The 26842-nt window shown below is 43.7% G+C and overlaps 9 protein-coding genes across 9 annotated transcripts; 5 read left to right on the forward strand and 4 right to left on the reverse strand.

Annotated features, from left to right (window-relative positions):
• Positions 1–1829: 1829 nt before the first annotated feature.
• Positions 1830–3223, forward strand: O0I10_010973 (uncharacterized protein; the record flags this gene model as incomplete). Its single annotated transcript, XM_058490946.1, has 2 exons — positions 1830–2127; positions 2190–3223. The coding sequence occupies 2 exons, from the start codon at positions 1830–1832 to the stop codon at positions 3221–3223; spliced, it is 1332 nt and encodes a 443-aa protein (XP_058338236.1).
• Positions 3224–4034: 811 nt separating this feature from the next.
• Positions 4035–5450, forward strand: O0I10_010974 (uncharacterized protein; the record flags this gene model as incomplete). Its single annotated transcript, XM_058490947.1, has 1 exon — positions 4035–5450. The coding sequence occupies one exon, from the start codon at positions 4035–4037 to the stop codon at positions 5448–5450; it is 1416 nt and encodes a 471-aa protein (XP_058338237.1).
• A 420-nt stretch (positions 5451–5870) lies between these two features.
• O0I10_010975 (uncharacterized protein) lies at positions 5871–7396 on the forward strand (the record flags this gene model as incomplete). Its single annotated transcript, XM_058490948.1, has 6 exons — positions 5871–5922; positions 5988–6121; positions 6179–6611; positions 6674–6991; positions 7061–7223; positions 7303–7396. 6 exons carry the CDS (start codon positions 5871–5873, stop codon positions 7394–7396), a joined length of 1194 nt encoding a protein of 397 aa, XP_058338238.1.
• Positions 7397–8425: 1029 nt separating this feature from the next.
• Positions 8426–10335, forward strand: O0I10_010976 (uncharacterized protein; the record flags this gene model as incomplete). The annotated part of the gene is made up of 6 exons (XM_058490949.1): positions 8426–8612; positions 8685–8789; positions 8858–9301; positions 9356–9713; positions 9786–9833; positions 9891–10335. The coding sequence occupies 6 exons, from the start codon at positions 8426–8428 to the stop codon at positions 10333–10335; spliced, it is 1587 nt and encodes a 528-aa protein (XP_058338239.1).
• Positions 10336–10496: 161 nt separating this feature from the next.
• O0I10_010977 (uncharacterized protein) lies at positions 10497–12180 on the reverse strand (the record flags this gene model as incomplete). The annotated part of the gene is made up of 2 exons (XM_058490950.1): positions 10497–11494; positions 11559–12180. 2 exons carry the CDS (start codon positions 12178–12180, stop codon positions 10497–10499), a joined length of 1620 nt encoding a protein of 539 aa, XP_058338240.1.
• Positions 12181–12603: 423 nt separating this feature from the next.
• On the reverse strand, positions 12604–15271 carry O0I10_010978 (uncharacterized protein; the record flags this gene model as incomplete). The annotated part of the gene is made up of 6 exons (XM_058490951.1): positions 12604–13846; positions 13924–14422; positions 14515–14748; positions 14798–14868; positions 14949–15055; positions 15119–15271. 6 exons carry the CDS (start codon positions 15269–15271, stop codon positions 12604–12606), a joined length of 2307 nt encoding a protein of 768 aa, XP_058338241.1.
• A 3470-nt stretch (positions 15272–18741) lies between these two features.
• On the forward strand, positions 18742–19828 carry O0I10_010979 (uncharacterized protein; the record flags this gene model as incomplete). The annotated part of the gene is made up of 5 exons (XM_058490952.1): positions 18742–18863; positions 18928–19110; positions 19188–19410; positions 19467–19628; positions 19715–19828. 5 exons carry the CDS (start codon positions 18742–18744, stop codon positions 19826–19828), a joined length of 804 nt encoding a protein of 267 aa, XP_058338242.1.
• Positions 19829–19867: 39 nt separating this feature from the next.
• O0I10_010980 (uncharacterized protein) lies at positions 19868–22247 on the reverse strand (the record flags this gene model as incomplete). Its single annotated transcript, XM_058490953.1, has 7 exons — positions 19868–21114; positions 21177–21430; positions 21512–21569; positions 21624–21741; positions 21819–21908; positions 21977–22120; positions 22182–22247. 7 exons carry the CDS (start codon positions 22245–22247, stop codon positions 19868–19870), a joined length of 1977 nt encoding a protein of 658 aa, XP_058338243.1.
• A 407-nt stretch (positions 22248–22654) lies between these two features.
• O0I10_010981 (uncharacterized protein) lies at positions 22655–26686 on the reverse strand (the record flags this gene model as incomplete). The annotated part of the gene is made up of 12 exons (XM_058490954.1): positions 22655–22691; positions 22748–23001; positions 23076–23756; positions 23826–24593; positions 24648–24824; positions 24879–25292; positions 25348–25448; positions 25516–25675; positions 25733–25916; positions 25973–26157; positions 26213–26356; positions 26432–26686. The coding sequence occupies 12 exons, from the start codon at positions 26684–26686 to the stop codon at positions 22655–22657; spliced, it is 3360 nt and encodes a 1119-aa protein (XP_058338244.1).
• Between the last annotated feature and the right edge of the window lie 156 nt (positions 26687–26842).

Below are 26842 nucleotides of genomic sequence, written 5' to 3' on the forward strand. Positions count from 1 at the left end.
CACGACCCTCTGCATCTTTTGCTCTGCCAGGGTCCACCTACTTGACAATGAACAAAGACCACTTCTCATATAGCATCACGCTTACAAACATAAAGGTGCCTGCATCTCCAAACTTTACAATCAAACGTGGGGTTTTTATTACAGCAATGGGCTCGGCTTGGCCAACAGCACCTTGTGTGAAAGTTTCGCATTCAATGTCGCAAACAGCCCAAAAAATATTTTTTTGGTCGTCGTTGAAAGAGGTTGAGCCCCGGATCCAGTTTGGCTGGTGGCGACATTGCGAAATCTGGGATTGCCCACGATGAACTTCATACTTTGACACAAGATTCCTTTGACCCCGACGAGCACGTTGATCTATTAAAGAGTCCACGTTTGATTATAAAGTTTAGAGATACAAGTGCCTTTATTTTTTATCTATGCTGTAAGCGTGATGCTATATGAAGAGTGGTCTTGATCATTGCAAGCAGTTCAACCCTGATAGAGCCAAAGATGCAGAGGACGTGTTTGTGTAACAGCCGATTGAGCAGACCTGGAAGTGTCAATGCTGCAGGTGGATCATCTTGTGCATGATAGTTCCCCACTATAGTAAGGTCCGCCTATGGTATGTAGGCCGCATAGCACTTTTTTCAAGTTGACTATGGTAGAGTTTAATGGGCCAAAAATGTTCAGTGTATCACAAAGTATCTTGTATGAAAGGATGAGAGTGGCAATCGTAGTTTCGTTTGCCCTCTACTACATACTACAGCCTACTATCATGATCGAGGGATGTGTGTATGTAACATTCTTGGCATGTGAGCGCGCTCTTTAGCGCTTGATACTAGTAGCATAAATGACGCGGGGAAACGTTTGGCATAGGGGTACTGTACACAGCAGCATGGGGTGCCAAGAAAGAACGAACAATTCCTTTTTCCACACTTTCCGGTATTTGAATCGGTAAACGTATTTGTGTTGTGGGTTTGTATGCTTGAGAAAAGGTTTTACCCATACATGGGATACAATCCATAAATCCGGAACAGGAGATCGTTACATGTTCAATTGGTTTGTACACGTCGATTGCAACTGTGGCTGCTGCTTTGTTATCGGTGGACAGCATTGTGTTACCTCCTGAGCACAACACCCTTCTTGTTTGTTGTGATTGCAAATCTTTGGTTGATTACTTGATATGTGTAAATCAAATGCTTGAGAATTGGATACATGGTATGTGAGATGGTTGTCATACGCGAATCCCGATTGCCATTGCTTAATTCGTAAGATATTGCTTCTTTGACAATAGGCTGCATAAGCTGTTGTTGTTTGTGCAATGGTGTTGCATAACATGCAAAGGGATAGGCGTTGACGCAATATTCGTCATATGACGGAGGTTCTTGTGTTAAAGTATTCCCGGATCGGGTGCCTTTACAAGATGGGACACATGGGGAAAAAGTGAGGGGGATGGAAATCATCTGCTTTTTGTGCTTTGATGCTTTGGATGATGCTCCGGCATGATTGGCCAAGGCAGAAATCTTTCCCACGTGGCGGACACTAATTTCGTGTGTATTTATTGTCAACGATAGGACAGCGGTGGTGGGGCCATTCGGCTTTCAATACCTTTTTCTTTTCTCTCTTTCTTTTTTTTCAAACTGGACAACCAACAACGCAACAGCCAACCTAGCAGTCGCCGTGCTTCGGTCGATATTGAGCTAGCACCAACACCAGCAACCATTGCTGCCAGCAGTGGTAAAAGCACAGCTCACTCTTTTTCCTTTGCAACAAAAGACGACGAGGAAGCGGAATCCACTGCATCGAAAAAATCAAGCTCGTCATCACGCCCGAAATATTGGTCATGGTTAATGTGGTGGAATACAGATGATTGGTGGCCCTGTTGGATCGGCTTACTCTTTTTTGGATGCGTTTCGGCTGCTGTTCAGCATGGCATTCCTGAACCAGTGTTTCTGCCATGGACCACAAATCCTTTCATGACGTTTGCAACGGTTGGCAATTATGGTCTCATTGTTATTTTTGTTGCCATGGGATTGTTGCTATGGTTGTGCATGGCATCCACTCGAACTCAGCATTGGAAGCATTATCCTCTTGGCTACTTGATTGTCTTTTTCGTTGCCCTGATTTCGAACATGCTTGCAGCTAATGGTATGCGTCTTTAAAGATTGCACATTTATTCGCATTGAGCTTACTCATGCATGGTTACCTAGAGCAAATTAAGAAAGCAAGCATCAACTCATCCATTTGGGCTATCATTTTCGGCTGTTGTATCCGTAATCTGATCGATTACTTAGGCCGACCACTACCACCTTCGTTGAAAATTGCGCAACAAACCGAACTATACATCGCTACAAGTTTAGTGCTTTTATGCATTGACATCTCAGTACTTGCACCACTCGCGCCACGTGCCCTTTTTGTTAGTTGGATCGATACACCATTGTTGTTTATGGTTGTTGCATGGCTTGGTTGGCAGTTCATGGGCATTGATCGACAAACAGCCATCATCCTTTCGGGTGCGACATTTATTTGTGGTTCATCAGCAGCTATTGCACTTGGCTCCAGCATGGGCGTTCCACATAAAACCCAAATGCCAATTGCCATCATTTCCATTTTCACGATTCCAAGCATCATTGCTTTGCCTTACATTGGTAAAGAAATTGGACTCAACGCACATGCAAGTGGTGCATGGTTTGGTGGATGCGTCGATTCCACTGGTGGTGTACTTGCTGCTGCAAGCATTTATGGTGACAAGGATGCTATCAATACATCAGCCGTTGTCAAGATGGTCCAAAATGTTCTCATTGGCCCCCTGTCAGTGATTATGGCATGGGGTTGGTCAAAGTACGAATTACGCAAGGAACGTGAAGAGGAAGAGTTATTACAAATGTCATCACCATCATCATCATCACGTCCATCCAAAAAGAACAAGATGGATAAGCCCATTGTAATGCTATGGAAACGATTCCCCAAGTTCGTATTGGGATTTATCATTACAGCTGTACTGTTCAACACGGTCATTGGAAGCGACCCCGACATCCGTACCAATATCAACAATTACTGCTTTTACGTCTCCGAATGGTTTTCGACCTTATCATTTGTCAGCATTGGCCTTGGACTCAAAATCAAGGAGATGAAGGAGAACATTCGCCATCTCGGAAAGCTCTGCACCTTGTATATCGTGGCGCAAACCGTGGATATTGGTATCACTGGTCTCCTTGCATGGGTGGCCTTTTCATTCATGTAACTATCATACTACTCCCTCCCCTACCTCAAACTCGTGGATAATACCTTTTAACCCATAAAACTATCACATCATCCCGAGCATGATCCCGCAACAATCCGCCTCTATTCAACCTTTATCTAGATGATGCTTGTATCAAATAAATAGCTTCTGATTCAGGCATGCAATGTACATGACGCGAAATGGATTTGGTATTACATGTTGGATGGTAATGCTGCCATAACAGCATGGGCAGCGTGACATTCTCGTATGCTTTCGAATCTTCTTTGATCGCCGTAACCACTATTACGCCAATGCAATGCATCAACATCATTAAAAGTTGTGCAACTATGGTTATGGGTAATGTGCAAAATGAGCAAACCATTACGCCACAAAGCACGTACTCCCAAGGATAGCCTTGTTTACTGGATCATTGATCCACAATGCTAAGCATCATGTCATCTATATACAGGCTTGGTAAAAAAAAAGAATGTTCTAAAAGCCAGCTTCGTTGCCTAGGAATTTTGGTGGCTATGGCAATAATCACCATAGCAACATAAAAAGGGATCGTCTTTTTAGGTAGCCCCTGTTTTTTTCCTGCATGCTCTTATGGTTCCATAGCCTGCAAAGTTTTTCTTCTTGGAATGAAGAAACTTTAGAATACTGAAGCAATGGTAAAAACGAGAAGCGTCCATTTGGATGAGGGATGCATTAGGGTCAAATAAACACATAGGTGAGGCATGCATTAGCATCATAAGTGGCAGATGGCAAATCCCAATGATATATATAAACCATGTTTTTGTCATTTCTAATTCTCCATAGACCAGGCACCAACATGGCTATTAGACATTTACTATCTTCCATCTTACTCTTTGGAGGTTTTGCAGCTGCATTCCCATACAAGCATGATTATGAGTGGGTTACCCAATATCTAGGCGACTATTCTCCTTATCCTGGTTCAGCAGGTCCTATTCCAGCGACTGATCCTATCACATCCCAATACAATGTCGAGCAGCTCCATGCTTTCTTACGACACGGGACACGTTATCCTGAGAAAGATAACACCAATGGGATTGCCTCAGTGGTGCAGAAATTGTATTATGCCGAAAACAAGACGAGCATTCCTTGGATTGATGAATACGTGAACGAATTCAAAAGCGAAAATGTCTTTCGGCTTGATACAATCGGCGTAATGGAGCTCTATGAACATGGAGAACGTATGGCTGCTAGCTATCCTGATCTTATCAAGGCAGCTGTTTCATTCAATGAGACTACAAATCAATCACAACTCAATGACGTCTTTGAGAGCTACGTGTCACCAACACCACGCACTCGTCGTTCAGCCATTGCCTTTCATCGTGGTTTGTTCAAGGACGTATCAAAAGACAAAGCAAGCCAAACATTGTTGGGCCAATTTGTGAAGCGCTTTATTCCCAACCAAGGACACATTGATGAAAGATACGATGCAATGAACGCTGAACAGTGCGACAAGACGATTCATGAACCAGGCAGTTGGCGTATGCAAAAAGTACATCAGTGTTTTGATCGTTTTGGCATGGATGCAGCCAAGAGGCTAACGCTGCAATTGGGCGGAAATTGGACGCCTCAAGATGTTAAATTTGCATACTATGGATGTGCCTTTGACGTGTCCCTTCATCAACGTACCGACACGTTTTGTTCTTTGCTTACACCAGAAGAAATAGAGAACCTGTACTATTGCTTCGACCTTAAATACTATTACGTCCTGGGTTATGGTAATCGCTTAAAGGAAGGTGTTGTTTGCGATCTCATGCGTGATACGGTGGACAATATTATGCACAAGCAAAAAAGGATCATCACGCGTGCGTCACATGACACCATGATTGAAGGATTAGCAACGCTGTTTGAGTTATTCAAGGACCCATCTCCTTTGGAACCTGACTGGTCGATAGAGCAAATTAGACAGCGCAAGTTTCAAGGCACTAAGCTGATGCCCTTTGGTGCGAACATGGTATTACAAGTGCTCACTGAGAAGAATGGCAGCGAAGAAGAGGAGGAAGACAACAGCACAACTACACAAAAATGGATCCGCTTTTTGCTACATGAACATCCCATGGTCCTCCCTGGATGTCAAAACGAGGTGTGCCCATTGGATGATTTTATCTCTTGGATTCAAAAACGCTTGGAGAAATGTCCCAGCTATCATGATGCATGTGCCAGTGTACCTCAAGTCAATGAAGAGCCTAAAGGCCCCATGAGTAATCTCGACTAGATGCCCTTATGCCCACAAAGCTTTAATTCAGTGAACATGTTTTATTGTGATCAAAATGAAGCACGGCTATTTAAACTTCCCTCATCAATGTATACGTTTGCCGCTTCACACTCCATTACCAATCAATGCTGGCGTTTATTATGCGATGATGATGAGACGTGAAATGTTTGAAGGGTAAAGCTGCAAAGAGCATCCTTTATTCCAATGAAATGAGAGAGATGGATTATAGGGGGGATGGTTGCATTACAAGGTATGTACTCTACACCTTCCACATGCTTTGGCAAATAAATGTATACCAAGCAATGTTACAATTTACCGGGTAAACATGTAGGCCGAGAATGTGTGCTACTGAGACCAAACTTAATTGGATATCAACGATCGACCCGCAAAAGAAGCGCTTGTTGCACCGCTTAGTTTCATATGGCCGAAGAAGTGGAAAAGGAAGAAGAGAAGAAAACAAGAAAGCCTGTTGGTAATGCATGCCTCGTCTATGCTTGGATCCCTTTCGAGCCCATTGCTAACCTTCTTGTACTGTAGACGGCGCCTTTCGACAACAACGGTTACCAGCATGGCAACCCGTCTTGACTCCCCGAAGTGTCCTTCCAGCATTCTTCATTGTTGGCATTTTGTTTCTTCCCATTGGTGGTCTTCTTTACTGGTCTAATGGAAGAGTAAGTGTGGTGCATTCCCCTTTGTCGAATGGTCTCCCTTACTCATCATGTGTCTAGGTGGACGAAATCATGATTGACTACTCGCACTGCAGCCAATACGAGACGCCTGTTTATCTTGCGCCAAGCTTGTACAGTTATCTGATGTCCAAGGATACGAATATGACCGATATGGAAGTGCCAGCCTATCACTATGAGAACACCACTGTTTTTCAAGAGCCCGAGTTCAGCAATCCCAACAACCTGACGTTTAAGCAATGTGTATTGGATTTCACTGTACCAAAGACCATGCAGGGTCCCGTTTACATGTACTACCGCCTTACCAACTTTTATCAAAACCACCGCCTTTACATTAAAAACTACGACCCAGAGCAACTCCTCGGCCATATCGTCGGCAGCAGCACACTCAATACCAATTGTGGACCACTTGCATACACATCAGATGGAAGAGTCATTTATCCTTGTGGCCTGGTAGCCAATTCCATGTTCAATGGTGAGTATCCTTCTCATTCATGAACAATGAAATGTATTAATCCATGTTTATGCAATTACCAGATACGGCATCTAATCTGACGTCAGTAACAACGGGAGGCAATTACACTTTCAGTCGAAGCAACATTGCATGGCCTGAAGATTTCCAAAAATATCGACCCACACAGTATCCTATTGAACAGTTGGCACCCCCTCCTAATTGGGCATTGAGATATCCCAATGGCAGATACACTGAAGAATATCCACCACCAGATTTGAACAGCATGGAACGACTGATGGTGTGGATGCATATGGCAGCGTTACCTGATTTCCGTAAGATTTGGGCTCGCAATGACCATGATGATCTTCCTGAAGGCCGTTGGCGTATCTATATTGATATGAGTAAGTAAAAGGGATGGGAATCCAAATGGAATCATGTTGCTAAGCAGCCCCATTTCATTTTATTTTTAGACTTTGACACGCTGCAGTATGAAGGAACGAAATGGCTGGTGTTGTCAACAACATCACCCCTCGGAGGACGGAACCCTTACATTGGCATTGCCTATTTGGCTATTGGTGGATTGTGTATCCTCATTGGTTTAATATTCACTTTGGCTTATTGTATCAAACCAAGGTTTGTGTTGGGTTGGGTTGGGCATGTTTATTGTATCCATGGTGATGATCTTGAGCTCTGATATTTGTTTCCAAACTAGAAAATTGGGCGATCCTACCTATCTTTCTTGGAACAAACCCGGTGGTGGTTTGCCAACAAACAAGCGTCGTCAAAAGCTGGAAAAGGGCGAATAGAGAACCACACACACCCACACACACGCACGCGTATACACAGCACACGGCACATCATCTCCTCCACCTTTTTATAACAACAACATGCACGCACGCACATCACATCTATACACACATACGCAACCAATCTCACGACAATAACACGATACTAGCCTATCCAGTGAATCTACACCATGTTTGTTCTTGCATTATTATATATAAAATCGCCTTTCGCTCCTTGAGAATCTCTTTTGGAAGACCATCATGTTGAGCTAAAACATACACAGCAGTATGAAAGGAATGGGATGGCTTTGGAAAAGAATGTTGGATGGCTCTTGTAATGCATCGCGTGGCTGACGCACACACCGCATGTCTGTTTGCGCTGCAGCTGCATCTCCTTTTCCCTTCCCATTAAGGTGGCAAGTGGGTGTGGTTATAGCAAAAAGCGGGAAAAGGGGGCCATGCAAGCTTTATTTTCTTTAACAATTGGCTTCCTTGCTTTGACTCTTTTACACGCGGTTCTTCTTTTTCTCTCTTCCTCTTCACTCTCACGCTCTTTTTACCTCCCCTTTTTTTAATTCTTTCTTTCTTTTCCATGGGTTGCCACGAGTTTTGGAGTAAATTGACCGACAAAGGATATCCGACAGACGAAGAAATCAGAAACAGTGGCGAGCGAATACCTGAATGGGACAAGGTTCCTCAAACCACTGTATGGGAGAGATGGGCCTATTACTTTTACTAGTAAGCGAGGAGGATGGCTGGGGTAAAAAACATACAATCCAAACAACTCACTCGACCCACTGCATGTCTACTCACATGATGGTCAACAGTAACGGAGTAAGTGTATAACTTTTATACCGATGCATTGGGCACACAAAGATCTAAACCATTGTATGCTGCTGCGCACGTACAATTCATCATTCAACAACAGAACAATGGGGCAAGTCAACTTCATGTCATTTCTGCATTCAGGTGTACATATGCAAACTAACGAGAAGACCGATATTTTCCGCGTGATGATAATAGATCAATAACTATGCGTATGTTCCTAATATGGTCCAGTACTTGACGAGCCAAAATGGATGGGATCCTACCAGAGGTCCTGCAGGCGTTATACGATGCGATGCCGATTCACCTTGCGATACACGATTGGGTGGATCCGTCATTAGTGTGGAAAGCATCATGCTGGTGGTGGGAGGGCTAAACGCTTTCATCCAAGCCATCTTGTTAACCACCATTGGTATGTTATCGATTGTCATGTGTCGTAGCCACCCGATTTAACCCCCCTTTCTTTCATTATTAACGCATGCAGGATCGCTGGCCGATTATGGAAACAATGGATCACACATGCTACTTATTATCACGCTGATATCTTGTGCAGCCCAAATCGTTTTTCTTGTATTCGACGAAGAATCCAGTTGAGTAGTTACAGCATTCGCATCTATGCACAAGATACTAACGAGGTGGTGGTGTGCATCTACATAGGTTCCTATTGGGGTGTACCTTTGGCTGTGGGTCTTGTTTTCCAAGTCAGCTATGGTGCATCGCTTGTATTCTATTGGGCTATTTTTCCACAATTAGCTATTAATGAACCCAAAGTGCGGGCTGCCAAGCGTGAAAAGGTGGATCCAGAAGAATACATGGTCATTGAATCCATTGCACGTAACCATATCTCCGCCGTATCAACCGCATGGTCCAATATCGGGTTTCTCGTGATATCCGTTCTCAATATTGGCGTTGGACAAGCAATGGCATCTCGATACAATACGCCTGTCAATCAACTGCCAAAGTATACGAATTCAATATTCAGTGCAATGTGTGGTGGCTATTGGCTGCTATGTGCCATCCCTTGGTTTGTGCTGCAAAAGAATCGACCAGGTCCACCGTTGCCACCCAACACCAATTATTGGACACTTGGATGGAGAAAAGGTAAGGAAACAAGTCCCATGTTCATGATGACATTATGTGCTCACCTATGAAAAGTGGGTCGTGCATTACGTGAATACCACCGATTACCGCAAACATTCTTGTTCTTTGTCGGCTACTTTTTCTTGATGGATGCAGTGAGCAGCCACAATCAGGTGACACAGGTGCTTACATATAGCATGACCGATTACAATGGTCTTGTTCAGACGTATATGAATCTCGTCAACTCGGCATGTTCCATCATTGGCTGCTTGCTCTTTCTTTACCTCCAAAAGCGGTTTCAGCTCGCTACCAAGACGATGCTTCTCATATCGACAGGATTTACATTGGCTATTCCATTATGGGGTTGTTTTGGTCTAGGCACTGATATGATTGGATATCATCATGTTGTTGAATTGTGGATTTACAATGCGTGGTACGTATGAGAAAAAAAATATACCAGCCCCTGAATGAATGATGGCATCTTTCGCTCATTTGTCTATTTTAGGTTTGGCATCTTTACTGCTCCTTTTTATGCATATTCACAGACACTGATGTAAGCTTGCACTCTATTTATGCCATGAACATTTATTAACACATGTGCACAAAAAAGGTCGGAGCTGATTCCCATGGGATGTGAAAACATGTTCTTTGCACTCTTTGGCATCACAAGTAAGGTCGCCCAATTCTTTGGTCCTGCTGTTGTCGGAGGGATTACTCAAGGCACACGCGATGCACGTACTGGATTCATTTATTGTACGCTTTGTCAATTCCTTGCCCTTGTCATTATTTCCTTTGTCAACATGGAGAAGGCTGAGATTCGACTACGTGTATACGAGGAACAAGAACGTCGTAAATCCGAAACTGTACAAGATTTACTTGACCACATGCATTCACCATTACCGCCGCCACCTCCATCACCTCCATTGAACGCTACGCCTGATATCGATTCATCCATCTATACCACACCCTATCATCCAGCACCCTTGTATGAAAAGGATCACGATTATCAACATCATCGTCATCATGAACCAGAAACGGATCGTTATGGATTTTGAATTGGCTATACTTTGTTTATTGTATTCATAGCATTAAAGAAACATTTGTACAGAAATCAAAAGAAAAAGAAAGAGAGAAGGGCGAGTTGACATGAAATAACGAGAGGATGGAGGAGGACGAGGAGGAAGGAGAGGATAAATGGTGTATAAGGGATCAAATTTTAAGCTTGGATTTCACGAGCGAATTGGTCGCAGATAGGAAGATAAGTCTGGCAAGGTTGTTGTAAATGAGGATAGCGAGCAATGATTTGACCATAGATAAATCGGCAGAATTGCTTTTGCAACCAATTCAAAGGACAATTCTCAGGAAGGCCATTACGACTCACTGCTGTTGATTGTTCCTCGAATGCTTCTTCCTCATCCCAGAAATCGAGACTCATTTCACGGCGTAATTGTTGAGCTTCCCAAATGGATCGTAACTCTTCGCCAGTAGCCATCTTTTTGGATGATCGAGTACTGAAATGAGGACCAAACCACATATCGTTGATAAACGTATCTGTGACGGAGGGTGGTGGTGGAAGCAACTTGGCATGACGCACAAGATCCTGGGTCGTCATGGTCATTGTATGACCAAGAATAATCGACATGAGAGCTGGGGCCAACAATGGATAATGATAAAACAAGTCCGTGCCTGGAGATGTCATCATGGAGGCCTTGTTGAGAATAGTACCCAAGTCCCATTCAGGCATCACAGCATGTGATAAATAGGTTTGGTGGTGATAAGAGGGTTGTTGTTGTTGATGAGGGTGGATGGTGGTAGTCGTATCCGTTGGCAACATCAAATCCCATGAATCGACATTGTTGTAGTCACCAGGAGACGGGTTGCTATGCGACGAAATGGTCGAATTATCCGAAGAGTGAGCAAAGGCTGGATCAGTGCTGCCAAGTGAAGGAGGAGACAATGACGATGGTCTTCCATGATTGGTAACAGGAGGATGAGGATATTGTGCTGGTGGTGCAGTCGTTGAAGGTACAATGTATTGTGTAGTAGGTCGACGAGGTTGAATTCCTTCCTTACACAAGACAAGCTGCAATCGTAGCTGATCATTCTCCTTTTGTAACTTGTCCACAGTACCACGAATCCAAGTAACTTCAAGTCGTAATCGGTTGTTCTCTTGTTTCTGCTTTTGTACTTCATTCTCCAACATGGAAATGTATTCTGCATAGATAAAGAATATGAATGACCCTATTCTCTTACTCCTTTTGTTCACCCATCCACTTACCCTTTCTGCGATTTCTAAACTTGCGAGCAGAGATCTTATTTCTTAGCTGTCGTCTCTCCTTGGACGTCATCATCTTGAGTTGTGTCTCTGAAAGATAATCCTCATCGTCATGTTGATCACGTTCAGCTTGCTTTTCAAATGTCAACTCGGTGGGAGCATCAAAGCCAATAACACCTTGGTCATCCTCATGTGAACAAGCATCACCAGCACATTTGCTACTATTGGACATCTTGCCGTTGGGGCTACCACATGGAGCAATAGTCGTGGAATCATTGCTTGGCGGTTGTTGTTGTGTTACATTGGATGGTGTTGGCTGTTGTTGTTGTTGTTGTTGCAGTGATACCGTTGCCTGTTGTTGTTGTTGTTGTTGAGGAGGTGGTGGTGGGGAAGTAGACAACGTTGAAGGCATGGTTGGAGCATTGTACAATGGCTGTTGCTGTTGTTGTTGTTGCTCATTGCCAAGAAAGTAGTTGAATAAATCAGCCCCAGGCTGTTGTTGTTGGTGCTGCTCATTGGAAGGGACAAAGTCTGCGGGAACCACGGGAGCGGTCAAGTCGACTGTTGGGTCCGACATTAGAATCCAATTGAGCAGTTGTTGGTTGTCATTATTGTTGTTGTTCATAAAGGGCGAAGGAAAGTAAGGCACCAGTGGGAAAAAGTAAAAGTAAAAAGGAAAGGAGCCGTAGTTGGAGGGATTACCCGAAAGAAAGGAAAGGAGAAGGAGCTCTGCTTTCTCGTCATTCGTCCGGTCATTTAATGTCTTGTGTCACCAGCGTGCTCGTGGCAAAAAGATCTCTCTCATTTTGTTGGGTGCCGATCCCATACACACACTCACACTCACACATACGCTCACACTCCACTCCACACTCAACCAACCAACCACATTAATTTAGGGTATTATCGGCAACAGTATATATTTGTGACCATATGCACATGAACAACAAGCTGAAATAAAACAAGAAGATATGTTACAAAGGGGGGGGTTTACGAAGGGGGAATGTGTATAATGATGATGACTATAAGGGATGGATAAATAATAGTACTACTACTGTTGTTGCTCTTGCTCCTCTTCTTGGCTATTGTAATCGGGTTCTGCAGGACGATGGGCAAGTGACTCAAGCGCCGATTGCACAGCATGATCGGCACTCCAGTGGAAAAATGGATACTTGTCCTTGGGTAATGTGATCACTGCTGCATGAAGCTTTTCATCCTTATCGGTAGAGCCACCCAACGATTCGAGATCATCCAATTGTTTTTGATGCTTTTGTTGACGTCGAATGCTTTCTTCAAGTTCATGTTGAGGACCATCTCGGGATGATGGCACCACTGGTAAAATCTCGGTTGGGCCCGTGAGCTGTTGTTGTTGATGATCACCTGATGTTGAAGCATCATCGACATGGATGGATCGAGGTTGTGTGCCAAATCCAGCAACAATCAAGGAACGACGCACCGATGGATTGGGAACATTGACAAAATGAAATTCGACATGTTGATCGGCATATCGATTGAGCGTATTTTGTACATCCACAATAGCTTGCAAACCACTGGAATCAAGTCGATTGACTCCGCCAAAATCAAGAATGATAGCATGCAATCGAGGTAAGCTGGCACGTTCAGCATCACGTTGTGGACTAGCATCATCATTCCATGCTCGCTCAGCTTTGGTGGGTATACGACCAGCACGACGTGTATGATCCTTGCAATGACGAATGATACGATCAGCCAAAAATCCAGAGTTGGGGTATGTCATGGATTCATCGACTCTGAACATGATAATGCCGCGTGGTAGGGACTCGACCAATTTGCCAAGAGTAGGATGGTTGGTAGGTACATATAAATGCTCGGATGATGATGATGGTGCTGACAATAGTTTTTCTTGTGGCTCTTGTGGTTGTTGTTGCTTGGTCAATTGGATACGGCCAAGGGCTGCCACACGAGGACGAGCAATGCGGAATAAAAGAATGACAGCAGACAATGCAACAGAGCCATAGATACCATAATCCACAGTCGTAAAGAATGTGACAATAACAGCCACCAAAAATACTAGCAACTCCCATAAGCTCACTTTGGCAAGTCGCTTAACGTAGCTTGGACCCGATACCAAATCCGATACAGCATGAATAACCACAGCAGCAAGCGTTGCATCAGGAATGTAGTAGAATGCAGGTGTTAAAGCATACAATGCGAGCACCACAACGGCACCAGAGAAGATACCAGCAATAGGTGTCTTGACGCCTGATCGTGATTTGATGGCTGTACGAGAGAAGGAACCAGTAGATGGATACGCTCTAATTGAAAATTCCCAATACAAAAGGTTAACACCCTTGTTGTATCCACCACCATCACCATCCTTCATGAAGCTTACCCAAAGAACGAAGCCCAAATGTTGGTAAATCCGATAGCAATAATTTCCTGATTGGGGTCAATGCTATAATCATTGATGCGTCCAAATGATTTGGCAATGGCCACGTGTTCAAGAATCAAGACAATGACACCTGATGGCAATTGACTGCTGATAGCTCCAAGTAAGGATGGCGAGATATTAGGTACAGCCATAGCTTGAAAACCTGCAGGTACATCTTTGAGGATACTGATAGGGCTGGTGTCTCTGCCGATGTTGATAAGGAATGCAATCAAGGTGCTGACAATGACGACCAAGCCGTTACGCATAATGCTGAAAAAGAAAAGATGCATTCGGTATTTGGGGTATCGCTTGCCAAAGTACTCGCATGCGTATCGTACACCATAGAGCCATAAGAGCCCAATCAATCCAAAAGCAACATCGACTTTGGTATTAGGTAGATTCTTGAAAAAGTTGCCGAAAATAAGATATGATGAGTCTTGGGTATTGATGCCCTTGATGCCTAAAGATCATTATCACATGTAAGCTTTTTCGTTTTTTTTTCGATGATGCAGTCTTTTGGTGTTCCGATCCAACTGAGACACACCCACGTACCAAAAAGCTTGGGCCATTGACCAATGCTGATCGTGATAGCAGAGCCTGTCATAAATCCGGAGATGGCTGGTGCTGGAATGAAATCGACAAGAATGCCGAGTCGCACCAAGCCAATAAACATGGCAATAGCACCCGTCATGATGGAAAATGCTACAGCAATTTGCTCGGCCGTAACATCAGGATACTCTGAAGTGACTTTGGTGACCGTTTGTCCAAGCAAAAGTGACATGACAGCTACAACGATATTAGTAATGGCTCAAGATGCATGATGATAAAGGCTTACCGGTTGGACCAATAGAGATGTCTTTGGATGTGGCAAAAAGGCAGTAAACACAAAGACCAACAAATGCAGTGCTATAGGTGACCCAAGATAAATAAAGGATGGTGAGTTTTTGCTTATCTTCTTTATCTCCTTTTGTGTCATGTATACGTACTATAAGCCGTATTGAGGAGGGAGTTCAGCAATCTTGGCATAGCCCATACTCTGAGGCACGACCACGATACCAACAGTGACACCGGCAATCAAATCACTAATCAGCCACTATAAAACAACAACATTAGTATAACCAAAACTCGATACTATGATAACGTTTAAATACTTTACCACTAGGTTATAGCGATGAATCCAATGTAAAATGGGAAACAAGCCGACAATGTAATCTTTGGTGTAGCGAGGTAGGTTTCGCATGAAGTCTTTGGTTTCTTGTTTATAGTCTACATCATCGTAGTCAATGATGATCTCGCTCGGCGCAGCCATAATGATGATAAGAGAGATCAAAAACGCGTATGCGTACGATGAGATTCGGGATGGGGGGAAATGCTTGGATCAATCGAAAAGGTTGATTGCTTTTATACCAGCGTGAAACCGCACTGACCAAATCGGTAAGTCGGGATTAGCGGGAACTGCTGGCGAATTGCGCCATCCTGTCCTGTGATTACACCTTCTCTTTATTCGATAAAGTAAAATAGAAAAAAAACTCTATCATATCATACCCAGTAAAATAAAAAACAAAAGGCGGGGTATGTGTATGTGTGTGTGTGTTTAAACGAGCATACTTGCCATGTGAGCTAACCATCTTCCATTTTGATCCGATTCTTCTTTACTTTCACATCACACCTCCCTATCGAGTAATAAGTTTATGCACCACACACACACACTCACTCACTCACTCGCCCGCTCTTTTACTGATATCGTTTCCTGACGTCAATATCAAGGTTTCCTCGTATTCTTGAAATCGAAAAACATGCACAAGACCTTGGACTCCGCACATCGCATGAGCAAATAGCTGTCAAGTCTCATGGCGACATGACCTTGTTACGCTGTGTAATGTAAAACCTTGAACACACACGCGATTTATCTGTGCCTGTAATCTTTTGAAGCACTGACGCAGCAATAGCACGCATGGAATCCTTGGCTGTATCATCAACTTTTGATTCACGTGGCTGCAAGTCTATTTGGTTGTTGCCAAGCTTGCACATAGGGTATCCCATTTTTCTTTTTACTCTTCTATGGCTATTACCAAAGCCACACCGCTTCATCATGTCAATGAGGAAAATCTCGTCATGGTTATTACAAATAACTCTATTTCCATGGTTGCACACTTCGCATTGTGTGTATTTGACGCAATCGTAAAAAACAATGGAATGTTAAGAGTACCTGGTTTTTCTATCCACGGGTCATGACCCGTTGTTTGTATTTCCTATTTGGGCTCCATCATCAATGTAGTATAAGCTCCCTCGGCATTGATTGTTTGCTGATTGCGAAATAGCTTCCGCCATGGATGCTTGAGTTTATTTGTGGGCCGCTCATTGTCACATTATTGCTGTGTACCCGGATATCTATCTACATTTACTCCTCGATGTTCATTCATGAATCATACAAAGAGATCATGTGTCCTCTCCTTTTTTCATTCAATTGACGTACCATGTATTACTCCCATAAAAGGGGATAATCCTTTCCGAGAATGAGGAATACTACTACGAGACCTAGCGTGGTACCATGTGTCCAAGAAGATGGATCAATAAGAAGGCGGCATCCACTCCATGTGTGTCTCTTTTTCATTATAGTTCACGATCCTAAACATGCCGTGCTGGGTGGTATGATGATACCATTTAGCACGCCGCTTTGTGCATTAGTGGTGCAAACGGCAGCGTGTAACGTATCTTGAAAAGTGTAAATGGACATGGCCTTAAAGGTCTGCTGCTGCATTGTCATTGTTGTATGGTGCAAGCCGCTATAGCTAGTGGTGTTTTTTTTTCTCGTACCACACACGGTGATTGGTGATCCTCACATCTTTTACAATAAACTCGAAACTATAGATCGAGCATCGAAAGATAAAGTCGTTATTGACATGCATATTGCGCAATCGGTGTAACGGCAGCACAACAATCTCCCAACAGACTAACATCGACACATGTACCAAAACAGTGGATGGGGCGCACGTATTGCTTCAATAGGCAGTGATCTGATGGCAACCAATGTGCTGGATATGACCATTTTACGATGATCTGCATAACCTTGATCTACATGACCTTCATTCAACCAATACAGGTACCGGTTTATTTGAATGAAAAACGCAACTGCTATATCACAAGATCATAAAGGGGCATAACACGATGGTAAAAGGGCATAGCAAGATGAGGGGGATAAAAATCCCAGGTAGTGCATAGGGATGGCGACGATAGACGTTGTATGATTTTGTTTGAAGATCGTTGTTGTGGTTGGTGAATGGGAGGAGTAAACCATTCGCCTTTCCGGGTTCTGTAGCATGCCGCCCAATTCATGTTTTTGCCAGCTTTTCTCGATAATCACGAACAAAATCAAAGCCCTTTGTCCTTGGCGTTTCACTTGCTTCTGGCAACATGTCTTCAAATGGAGATGGTGAAGAGGGTGAACAAAAAGCTAGGGTCTGTTGTTGTTTCGGTATCAAAGACATCCTTGCAATGTCGGTGAAGTAGCGTCAACGGCATGTACTTTTTTCACCTACAAAGGGATCACAAATTTCTATCAGACTAGGCATCATTTTAATATATAAATGATAGTATACCTACCACAAAGCTCCATCAAGGAACACAGCCAAATGTCATTAGGCACCAATGAGCACTTCAAGTGGTAAAGCAATGATGTGAGCTACATAAATGAATGCATGGTACCTTCATTTTGGGGACAAAGACCATCCTTGAGACTTACCAAAGGCCATTGATGATGGTATGCATACAAGTACAAAGAAAGGGCGTATGATGGTGTTGGCGCAAATAGCCTTGTTTACATGTGAGTTGGCGTGGGAGTTGTTGTCATGATTAATCGATCTGATAAAGTGGTCAAGCACCTTGGAGTACTGGGTCCAAGTGATGGAAAACCAAAAGCTGATAAATCCGCCTCCCGCTTGAAAGATGATTTTTTGTAGGTGACATAAGTATGTCCCCATTTGCATATAAAAGAAGAGGGGGAGTAGCAGCGTGTGAGGCATTTCTTTCTTTACTTTGTCGAACTCAACACTGTGTCTCGTTTACGTGTTCTCAAGGATTGTATCCAACACCGTAAATCAATCGGCAAGTCTTGTGCGAAGCCATCAAGACGATCTTTCAATTCATTCTTCACTACAAAGAAAACCTACACGTACGCGGAAGAATGAATTGGATGCATTGTCATCTTATGACAAGCCAACAAGACGACTTTCAATTCATCATCCAGTTTAAAAAGAACCTCCGTGGAAAAATGAGTTGGAAGAAACGTCTCCTCGCATCAGCCTACCAAACGCAACGTTGTGAACGACACACCACTGTTGCAGGCATCCGCTCCTTTTATTACCATATTACATCCAAAACTCTACATACGTCCTCTTGATTTCATCCAATAACCCTTCCTATCCTTACGCCATTTATTTTATGACTTTGTATATATCATCTTCATTCCATTCCTTTCATACCTAAATGCATACATCATAATGATTAAACCATACTCTCTTTAGTTTTGAAATGCCAAAGAGCGATAGCATGTATTTATTGATTGTCTATGCATAAATCAGAAGCTGAGGATCCTCGTGTTATTGTTCGCTTGATTAATGAATCTCTCAAAGAAATTGGCACGGAGGGGGGCGTTCATTTGATGTTGCACACCGATCCTCCATCATGCATGGCATGGGTCGTTCTTTCTTTTGGGCGCTGACCACACACCACCCACGCACGCGTCGTCTCACAACTCCGGCTTCTCCAAGCTCTTTTCCAATGACACACCGACTCATCAAGGAAGGATCAACACGCACCGGTTTATTACAAGGCATCGAGTACAATGGCTGGACCATTACAAGTCGAAAGGGGCCCATTTGCAACTCCAATGAAATGGACAAGTAAGTACATTGGAGGGGTGGTATGTCGTTGTGAAGGCTATGTTGTATCTAACCCATAAAGCAGTATCCAAAAGGAATTCGGGATGCCTCCACCAGAAATGGTATTCGGCAACAACCATGTCACTCTCAAGGTCAAAGATATCGAGATCGATTTGAATGCAATGGATGCCCTGCGACAAGTGGATACAAGTGCCAATAGTAGCGAGCATATCAAAGTGGCCTATGCCGATGAATGGACGAGGAAAAGGTAAAGCAAGCAATGACGATGAGATGATGGAAGGGGAACAAGGGCAAAAAGATGAACATGGGGTTGTTTTTTCTTAGCCGTCATCAAGATGTCAAGGATGTAGTCAAGCCATACGATTGGACATATACAACGGCGTATCGTGGCACCTTGAATGACAAAGCCATCTTTCACGAAGCAGAAGAACCATCCATAGATGTGGCACGCTTGCAGAAACAAGAACCGATCTTATTTTACGATGAAAACATCTTGTATGAAGATGAGCTTGCAGATAATGGCACAACGATCTTATCGGTCCGGCTGGTAAGTTGGATGGCTTTTGTGGTATCAAAGGATCAGTGGTTGATTCATATGAATAGCGGGTCATGCCGTCATGTTTCCTGGTACTTCAACGACTCTTTTTACGTGTTGACGATGTCCTCTTTCGTATAAACGACACACGCATCTACCACACGTTTGGCACACCTTATGTGATTCGAGAATATACATCCAAAGAAGATCATTACAAGACCATCATCAATGTAAGTGCTCTCTCTCTCTCTCTCTCTCTCTTTAACAACATGCATCCTTTATATCCATCCATCCGCTAACGCATCTTGAACATTAGAAATTACCCATGACCAAAGGCGATGTACCTCTTGTCAATGATCCCAATTGGGTGTCTTCTAGTCTTCCCCAGAAACCAAATGTTTTTATCCGAGAACATCTTATTATTGAATAATAATAATATCATCCATATACGTATACTTCTACAATCTATCTAATCGTCCCAATCACTCTCATCGCTACTTGTATCCGAATCATCTGATTGAATCGCCTTCTTGCGATCTTGCAAAGCAGCAATCAAACTCATGGTCAAATCATTACCACCACCACTTGCAACTTCAGCAGCTCCAGCTCCAGCAGCAGCTCCAGCAGCGGATGAAGGTGAACTGAAAGGTGTGCTTCGATCATTGCGTAATTCCCTGGGAGTGGATTTGAGGGAAGATACACCACCTGCACCACGAATAGCATCCAATAAAGCAGAACGACCATCACTACTACCACTTGGAGAAGGTTTTTGAGGAGAAGGTGCTGTCATGCTTGGGCTTGATGTTTGAGTTGCTGGTGGTGGTGGAGGTGGTGGTGGTGGTGGAATGCCTCCTGATGATGTTTGAGGTGGCGGTGGAGGCGGTGGAGGTGGTGGAATGCCTCCTGCTGATGTTTGAGGTGGAGGTGGAGGAGGTGGAGGTGGTGGTACACCATCTGCTAAAGAAACTGGTGGTGGAGGTGGTGGAGGTGGTGGTGGTGGAACCGATGTTGAAGGACGTGGAGCACTTGGAACAGGTGGTGGAGCTGTAGAAGGTAATGGTGGAGGTCCTCTTTTATCACGTGATGGTAATGGTGGTGGAGGTGGTGGTACTGGTCGTTTGGTAGATGGCAATGGAGGTACAGGAGGTGGTGGTGCACGTGTTGGTGGAGGTGGTGGAGGTGGAGCTTGAGGCTGATGGTGATGTTCATGTTCATGTTCTTGCTCTTCTTCAGATTCGGATTCCTCTTCATCACTTGATTGAGTAGCAAAAGCTGATTTGTGATAGAATGCATCATCATCATTTGCAGAAGGTTGTTGCTCCTGTTGTTGTTGTTGCTGCTGTTGTGGTGGCATCATATTGAGATATGGATTGTTTGATTTACGTGTCGATTGTGCAACAGGTGGTACCGCTGGTGGAGTAGGTGTAATACGTTCAGGTGATGTTGGCTCTGAAGAAGGAGGTGCAGGCAATGCTGATGTTGGTCGTGCAGGTGTTGGCGGTGTTGCTATGGGGGCCGTTGCTATGGAAGGTGGTGTTGGTGTTGAACGTACAGGAGGTGGAGGTGCTGGTATCGATGCTCGAGATGATACATGACGTGTTGGTGGTGGTGGAGGTGGTGAGCTTGTATTGATGTGAGATACAGGACGTGGAGGTGGTGGAGGAGGTGGTGGAGCTGCACGTCTTGATGGAGGCGGAGGTGGTGGTGGACGACGACCTATGATTATATAATACAAAGTTAAACATAAAAAGTTCCTTTGTTATATAAAAAATGCTTACCACCAACAGGAGGTGGAGGGGGTGCAGCTCTTCGAGAAGGTGGTGGTGGAGGTGGTGGACGTGATTTTCTTGCTGGAGGGGGAGGAGGACCACCTCTTTGATTGACAAAGTCCTTGATAAAGTCCTTGTTTTGATGGATTTCTTCTGCCGAGATACCAAGATCACGTAGCTTGTCGAATAAACCATCCCACTCTGGATCCGTATTTTGTACGCTGAAACCCTTTTCAGGAGTGTATCCAATATGACCTAAATGTCTGTGCATTCCATTGTTTGTCAGCCAATGTTACACACACTCACTCTCACAATAATACACCCCATTCATCCATTCCCTTTACCTAAACTCTGCAGGCAATCCAATCTGTGTCTTGTCAATCTTGCCCTTTTTCCCATTCTCTATATCGAATGATCAATGACAAATCCCTTGTTGGCCCATCCCCACCCTCATACCTTTCTTTTTCTTTGATGGTTTCTTTTTGGTAGGTGCAACTGGTTCTCGGCCCATTACTTTGGTATAAAAGACATTGGCATCGGTTGTATCGGCAAATGAGAGACCCATCATGAATTCCTATATTCATGCACATCCCATTAGTCTCCTTCATCATCGCCATCATCATCATCCCTTGTTATATATGAGTTACGTACATCCCCAGCAAAGGTGAAAAAGAAAGGTGTCGCCATCTCCAATTCGAAACCATCGTACAACTCCTGCTCCCATAGTATATCTCGAGGATGCTACACAAACAACCCATATACGACTCAGTATCGAAACGAGGTGTTCTTTGCCTAGATGACCACCGTACCAGTAGATCCACAATCTTGAAATAAAGAGACTTTTTCTTTTTATCCTTGAGGAAGACAACAGCACCCCAAATGTTTGAATAGGCCCACTTGTTCGGATTCGGATATGCCACGTATAGGCGCGCTACAGTAGCTGCATAGATTTTCTAATGGGGTCCACACATTGAGCTCAAGGTATTCCAATGACAATGTAAAGAAAGCACGTACTGAATTAGGCAAAGCTCGCCTAACTTTGTTCTTGTCTTCGGCTGTCGCAAGTGCTTTCGATGGCATTGAACAGTCGTTGGCGTTGTCGTCAAGAGGTTGAAAGCGGGGGAAAACCACGAGCAGCAATAAAGTACAACTCGGCTATTTGAATCTCCCCCAAGCCTACACTAGGCTCGTCATCACAAATCCGGTTCCCCAGCACATGCCCATTTCTCGGCACACGCTGTCTCCCTTCAAACACCTTATACATGGTTTCAAGGAGCTTCATGTTGTGTGTGTCAAAAAGTCCACTAGAAGCATATACACTCATTGTATCCCTTCATAGATTCTCCCAATTTGCTTGACCCAATACATAGTAAACCTCCTCATCTCTTTTATGCTCAATATCAAGTTTTATGCGTTAGGCGTGAATAACATTATACACAGATAGTAAGGGTCTCTATTCGAGAATAAGATAAAAGTGGTGTAATTGATCATGATAATGCAAACTTGGAAACCATCTCCTCGAGTCTATACGCAAGATGATTTAGTTTTCTCGTGAATTGTTGAGCACACGTATACTTTACCTGTTGGAGCGTGCTTTTGCTTCCGATGCTTCTGCTTTTAATGCAAGTGCCAAATCTTTCCAGTTTGCTTGAAGAGAATCATTGTTCGATTGCATCTGCTGTATCTGCTCCTCAAGTTCTTGTCCTCGTCGTTTGCTTTCTTCGAGCTGTGAACTGGTTTCCTTGAGTTGTTCATTCGCTTGATCCCGTTCCTCTTGTAGTTGGTTGCATTCAGTCTCCTTTTCCTTCAAACATTGGTTGGCTTGATCTCGTTCCTACATAGGGACCATATACATATATAAGCATTCATGCATGCATTCATACATGATCCATTCCAACCAACACTCACCGCTTGTAATTGAGCAATTTCCTGCTTGAGTCGTTCAATGGTAGCATCATGCTCACGAGCGGTATCATTCTCGAGGTATTCAACACGTGCTGACAAGGTCTCATTTGTGCTGCGTAATGATTGACATTGCTTGGCTAGCGATTCGTTATCATCATTGCATTCACGTATATCCTTGTGTAGACGCATAATCATGGCGGCCTGCGCCTCATTTTCTTGTTGGCTCGATTCCAATGCTTGATTCATGGCATCCATACGCTCTTCAGCTCCTGCAAGCTTATCAAGCAACGCTTGTTTGCTTTCCTTGAATTCTTGCTCCATCCCTTGGGTGCGATCAGCATGCTCGGTTTGCTGTTGTGTGATTTGTTGCTGTAATTGCTCGATACGCGTTTGCTGTTCATCCAACTGTGCCTTTTGTTGTGTAATTTTCTGATCTCGTTCACGGATTTGTGTCTCAGTACGATAAGCAGCACCCACGGATCGTAACTTTGCATATAACTTCCACCATGGCCATTCACGTAAGGTCACGTAAATCCTTGCATTACGTTGCATCACTTTGATGGCTTCCGTTTGACGTGCTTTGCGTGTGATACGTTGCCTGGCAACGTATCTTCGACACATGGCTTGGAAATTGGTCATGTAATTGGATACGTAGCGATCTCGAATCTCTTCCAACTCGGCAAGCTATCAAAAATTGATGCGTGTGTGAATCATCATCATCATACTAATACACAAAAAAATGTAATAACGTACCACTGTCGCTTTGAAAAACACCTTGGAGGTACCAAGTCGATATCTTTCGGGATCCACTTGCATTGCTTCCAATAATGCTTGACAAGCTGCACGACCATAAGTGTGACCATCCATCTTCAAATTGGGACAAAGCAACTCGTAGCGTTTACGGAATTCATCAAAGGATAAACGATTGGGGAAACCCTTGCGACAAATGCGGATACCTTCAAGCACACCATTGCAACGTAACTGGTCAAGGACGAGCTTGGGTTGGATTTCTCCACTGCGTTTGCGATTGTTGGGCAACATGCAACGTACAAAATGTGGGTGTGTCTCATCCAATGTCCGCATCAATGATAATAATTGTTGCTTGTGTCGTTGACCCACAGTTTGGAAGGATCCCGTGCCTTTGCGAAGTTTGAGTAAGGTGTCCTTTGTTGGGGTATCCAAGGATGTGGGTGTGCCAGGTATCATTTCATTATCCGTGAGGTATTCATCAAACAAGGAAGCCACATGAGATACAGTGGATCGCGCCAAGAGTCGTGTAATGTCTTCATTGAGCGGGTCTTTGTTCTTATCAATCCATCCATTGGTTGAATATTCAACGTTGCCGGCATAGTGCTTGACAACGAAACCTTCCTTGAATCGCACAGGCTTGTACTTTGTCGATCCATTGCTTTGTTGATCACTGTTACCAGCCCATACTTCATTCAGCTTTTCCAGGAACCGCTTGTCGCTGCCTTTGGGTAATACACATTCTTCCTCCAAACACGATAGAATACCTCGTGGCTGTATCACATACAAATGAGTAACTTGCTTAGGTATATCAATGGTAATGTTTACCTTGGATTTCTCGATAAGATCAATTGTTGGTTGCAAATCCAATCCGAAGTCAATATAGCTCCATTCAATCTTTTGCTTCTTGTATTCTTGTTGCTCGAGTTCAAACATGCTGTGATTAAAGAATTGCTGCAACTTCTCGTTGGTGTAATTGATGCATAATTGTTCAAAGCTGTTGATCTATATCCTTTTGTCAATCCTCTTAATCTCATTCCAAAATATCATTACACATACCTCAAAGATTTCAAATCCTGCAATATCCAAGACACCAATGAACCGAGTCTTTTGTGAGCTCTTGTTTCCATCCAATGCTTGATTAACACGCTCGACCAGGCTGGCAAAATTGCGCTCATACAATGCTTTGGCAATAGCATCCAAACTAGCACACACTTGTGTATAAGACTTGGCTTGTGTCACCCAATCACGACCCGCCTTGATCCTTGGCATCAACAAACTGCTCCTGAACTCATTGGATGGAATTCCCAATAGATCGCACACACGCTCAATAGATTTCAAGTCGCGCACATCGGCTCGATCACCACGAGAGTCTGGAGTCACATTGATATTGCCCAAATGCAAAACGGCCGCCACAATCCGTAAAAAGTTGTGCACCTCGTCTTTGGAAAGACCCATAATCTCAAAGGCATTCTATTCCCCAGATGATGTTAGCATGAAAAGTAGAGCCAAGTCTCCATCCACTTGCCATAAGGTTTTGAAATTCCACAGCATCATCCACTCCTTCAATAGTAAACTTGGATCGTTTGGTAAAGTTGAAATCGGCAGGCTGAGTAAGCCATAGTTGATCTATTATGAAAGCATACCTGTGTGAGTAAATAGTAATCATTTAGCCTTCCATCCCTATGCTACATACCCTTAAGCTCCTGGTCAGCGTTTAGTAGTTGATAAAAGATGTGATAGTTGCGCTCCTTGATCGATTGTTGATGGACACGAGACTTTTCCAAAAGGTACCACTCAATGTTGGCTCCAGAGATTTGTGCGCGTGCGTTGAATTTGATACGGATGAATTTGCCCTACACATACATCCATGGGTTAACCTTTGCTCTCCACTCTCCTTTCCATGTACTTACAAAGCGTGATGAATTGTTGTTACGGATGGTTTGAGCATTGCCAAATGCTTCCAGAATGGGATTGGCTTGAAGGATTTGTTGAGCCAATTGTGTTGCTTGGTTGGATTTGACACTGTTGGCCACAGCAGCCAAATATTGAATCACGATCTTTGTGTTTTCAGTTTTGCCTGCACCCGATTCACCACTAAATGGATAACACGTCAGCATTAATAAGACCAAGTGACGATAAGATAGACTTACGTGATAAGAATGGATTGGTCTTCATGATCTTGTACCATGTCATGGTATGCTTGATCAGCAACAGCATAAATGTGTGGTGATAATTCGCCTCGTCGACGCCCCTTGTAAGATTGAATATACTCTTGAGAATAGATACCAAGTTTGCGGTATGGATTGACAGCCACCAAAAACAAGCCAGAGTAAGTCTAGGGTCGTTCTTGGTTAGCTACACATGCATGAATAAATGATGATGCTACTTGCATAAATTTCCCCCACATGGTATCGCAGCGTAAGGTTGTGAATCACGGATGGTTCATTGAGATGAGTCAACTCGGCCATATCTTCCACACGATCGAACTTTGGTGGGTTCATTGCATACACCTTATCACTAGGTACGAAGCATGACTAGAATCACGACATCAATATAACATCCTTCTCTCATTTTCCTTCTCTCTCTCTCTCTTCCGATATCCAATTTACCATGCCATTCTCCAATTCAACTTCGACCTTGTTGCCATTTTCATTCAAGATGTGTGCTCGGATATAGGCATACTCTTCATCTTGCACCCATACCCATCGTCTTTCACTAAAGCGAGCTTGGTTGACGGCATCCTGCACATGGTCAATTCGATGTGGTACAAAGACTTTTGTGCCATGGCTGTGAATAAAGGAACCGCCCATGGGTGTTTGGCTGTTACGACGTGGTGGTGGTGATGGGGTATGTGTGATCATCATGTAATAGAATACGTAATAAAAGAAGTAGTAGTGGTAGTGGGTGAAAGAAGTGTGAAAGAAAGGGATGTGAACAACGTACAAAGAGAAAGAGGATCGGCTTCTTTTTTGGGAAGGGATGATTTGCCTTTGTTTTTGAAAACAACCTAGAATGGTAAT

This window comes from Lichtheimia ornata (assembly GCF_029851405.1).
Source record: "Lichtheimia ornata isolate CBS 291.66 chromosome Unknown scaffold00080, whole genome shotgun sequence".
In the NCBI taxonomy this organism is placed as follows: domain Eukaryota; kingdom Fungi; phylum Mucoromycota; class Mucoromycetes; order Mucorales; family Lichtheimiaceae; genus Lichtheimia; species Lichtheimia ornata.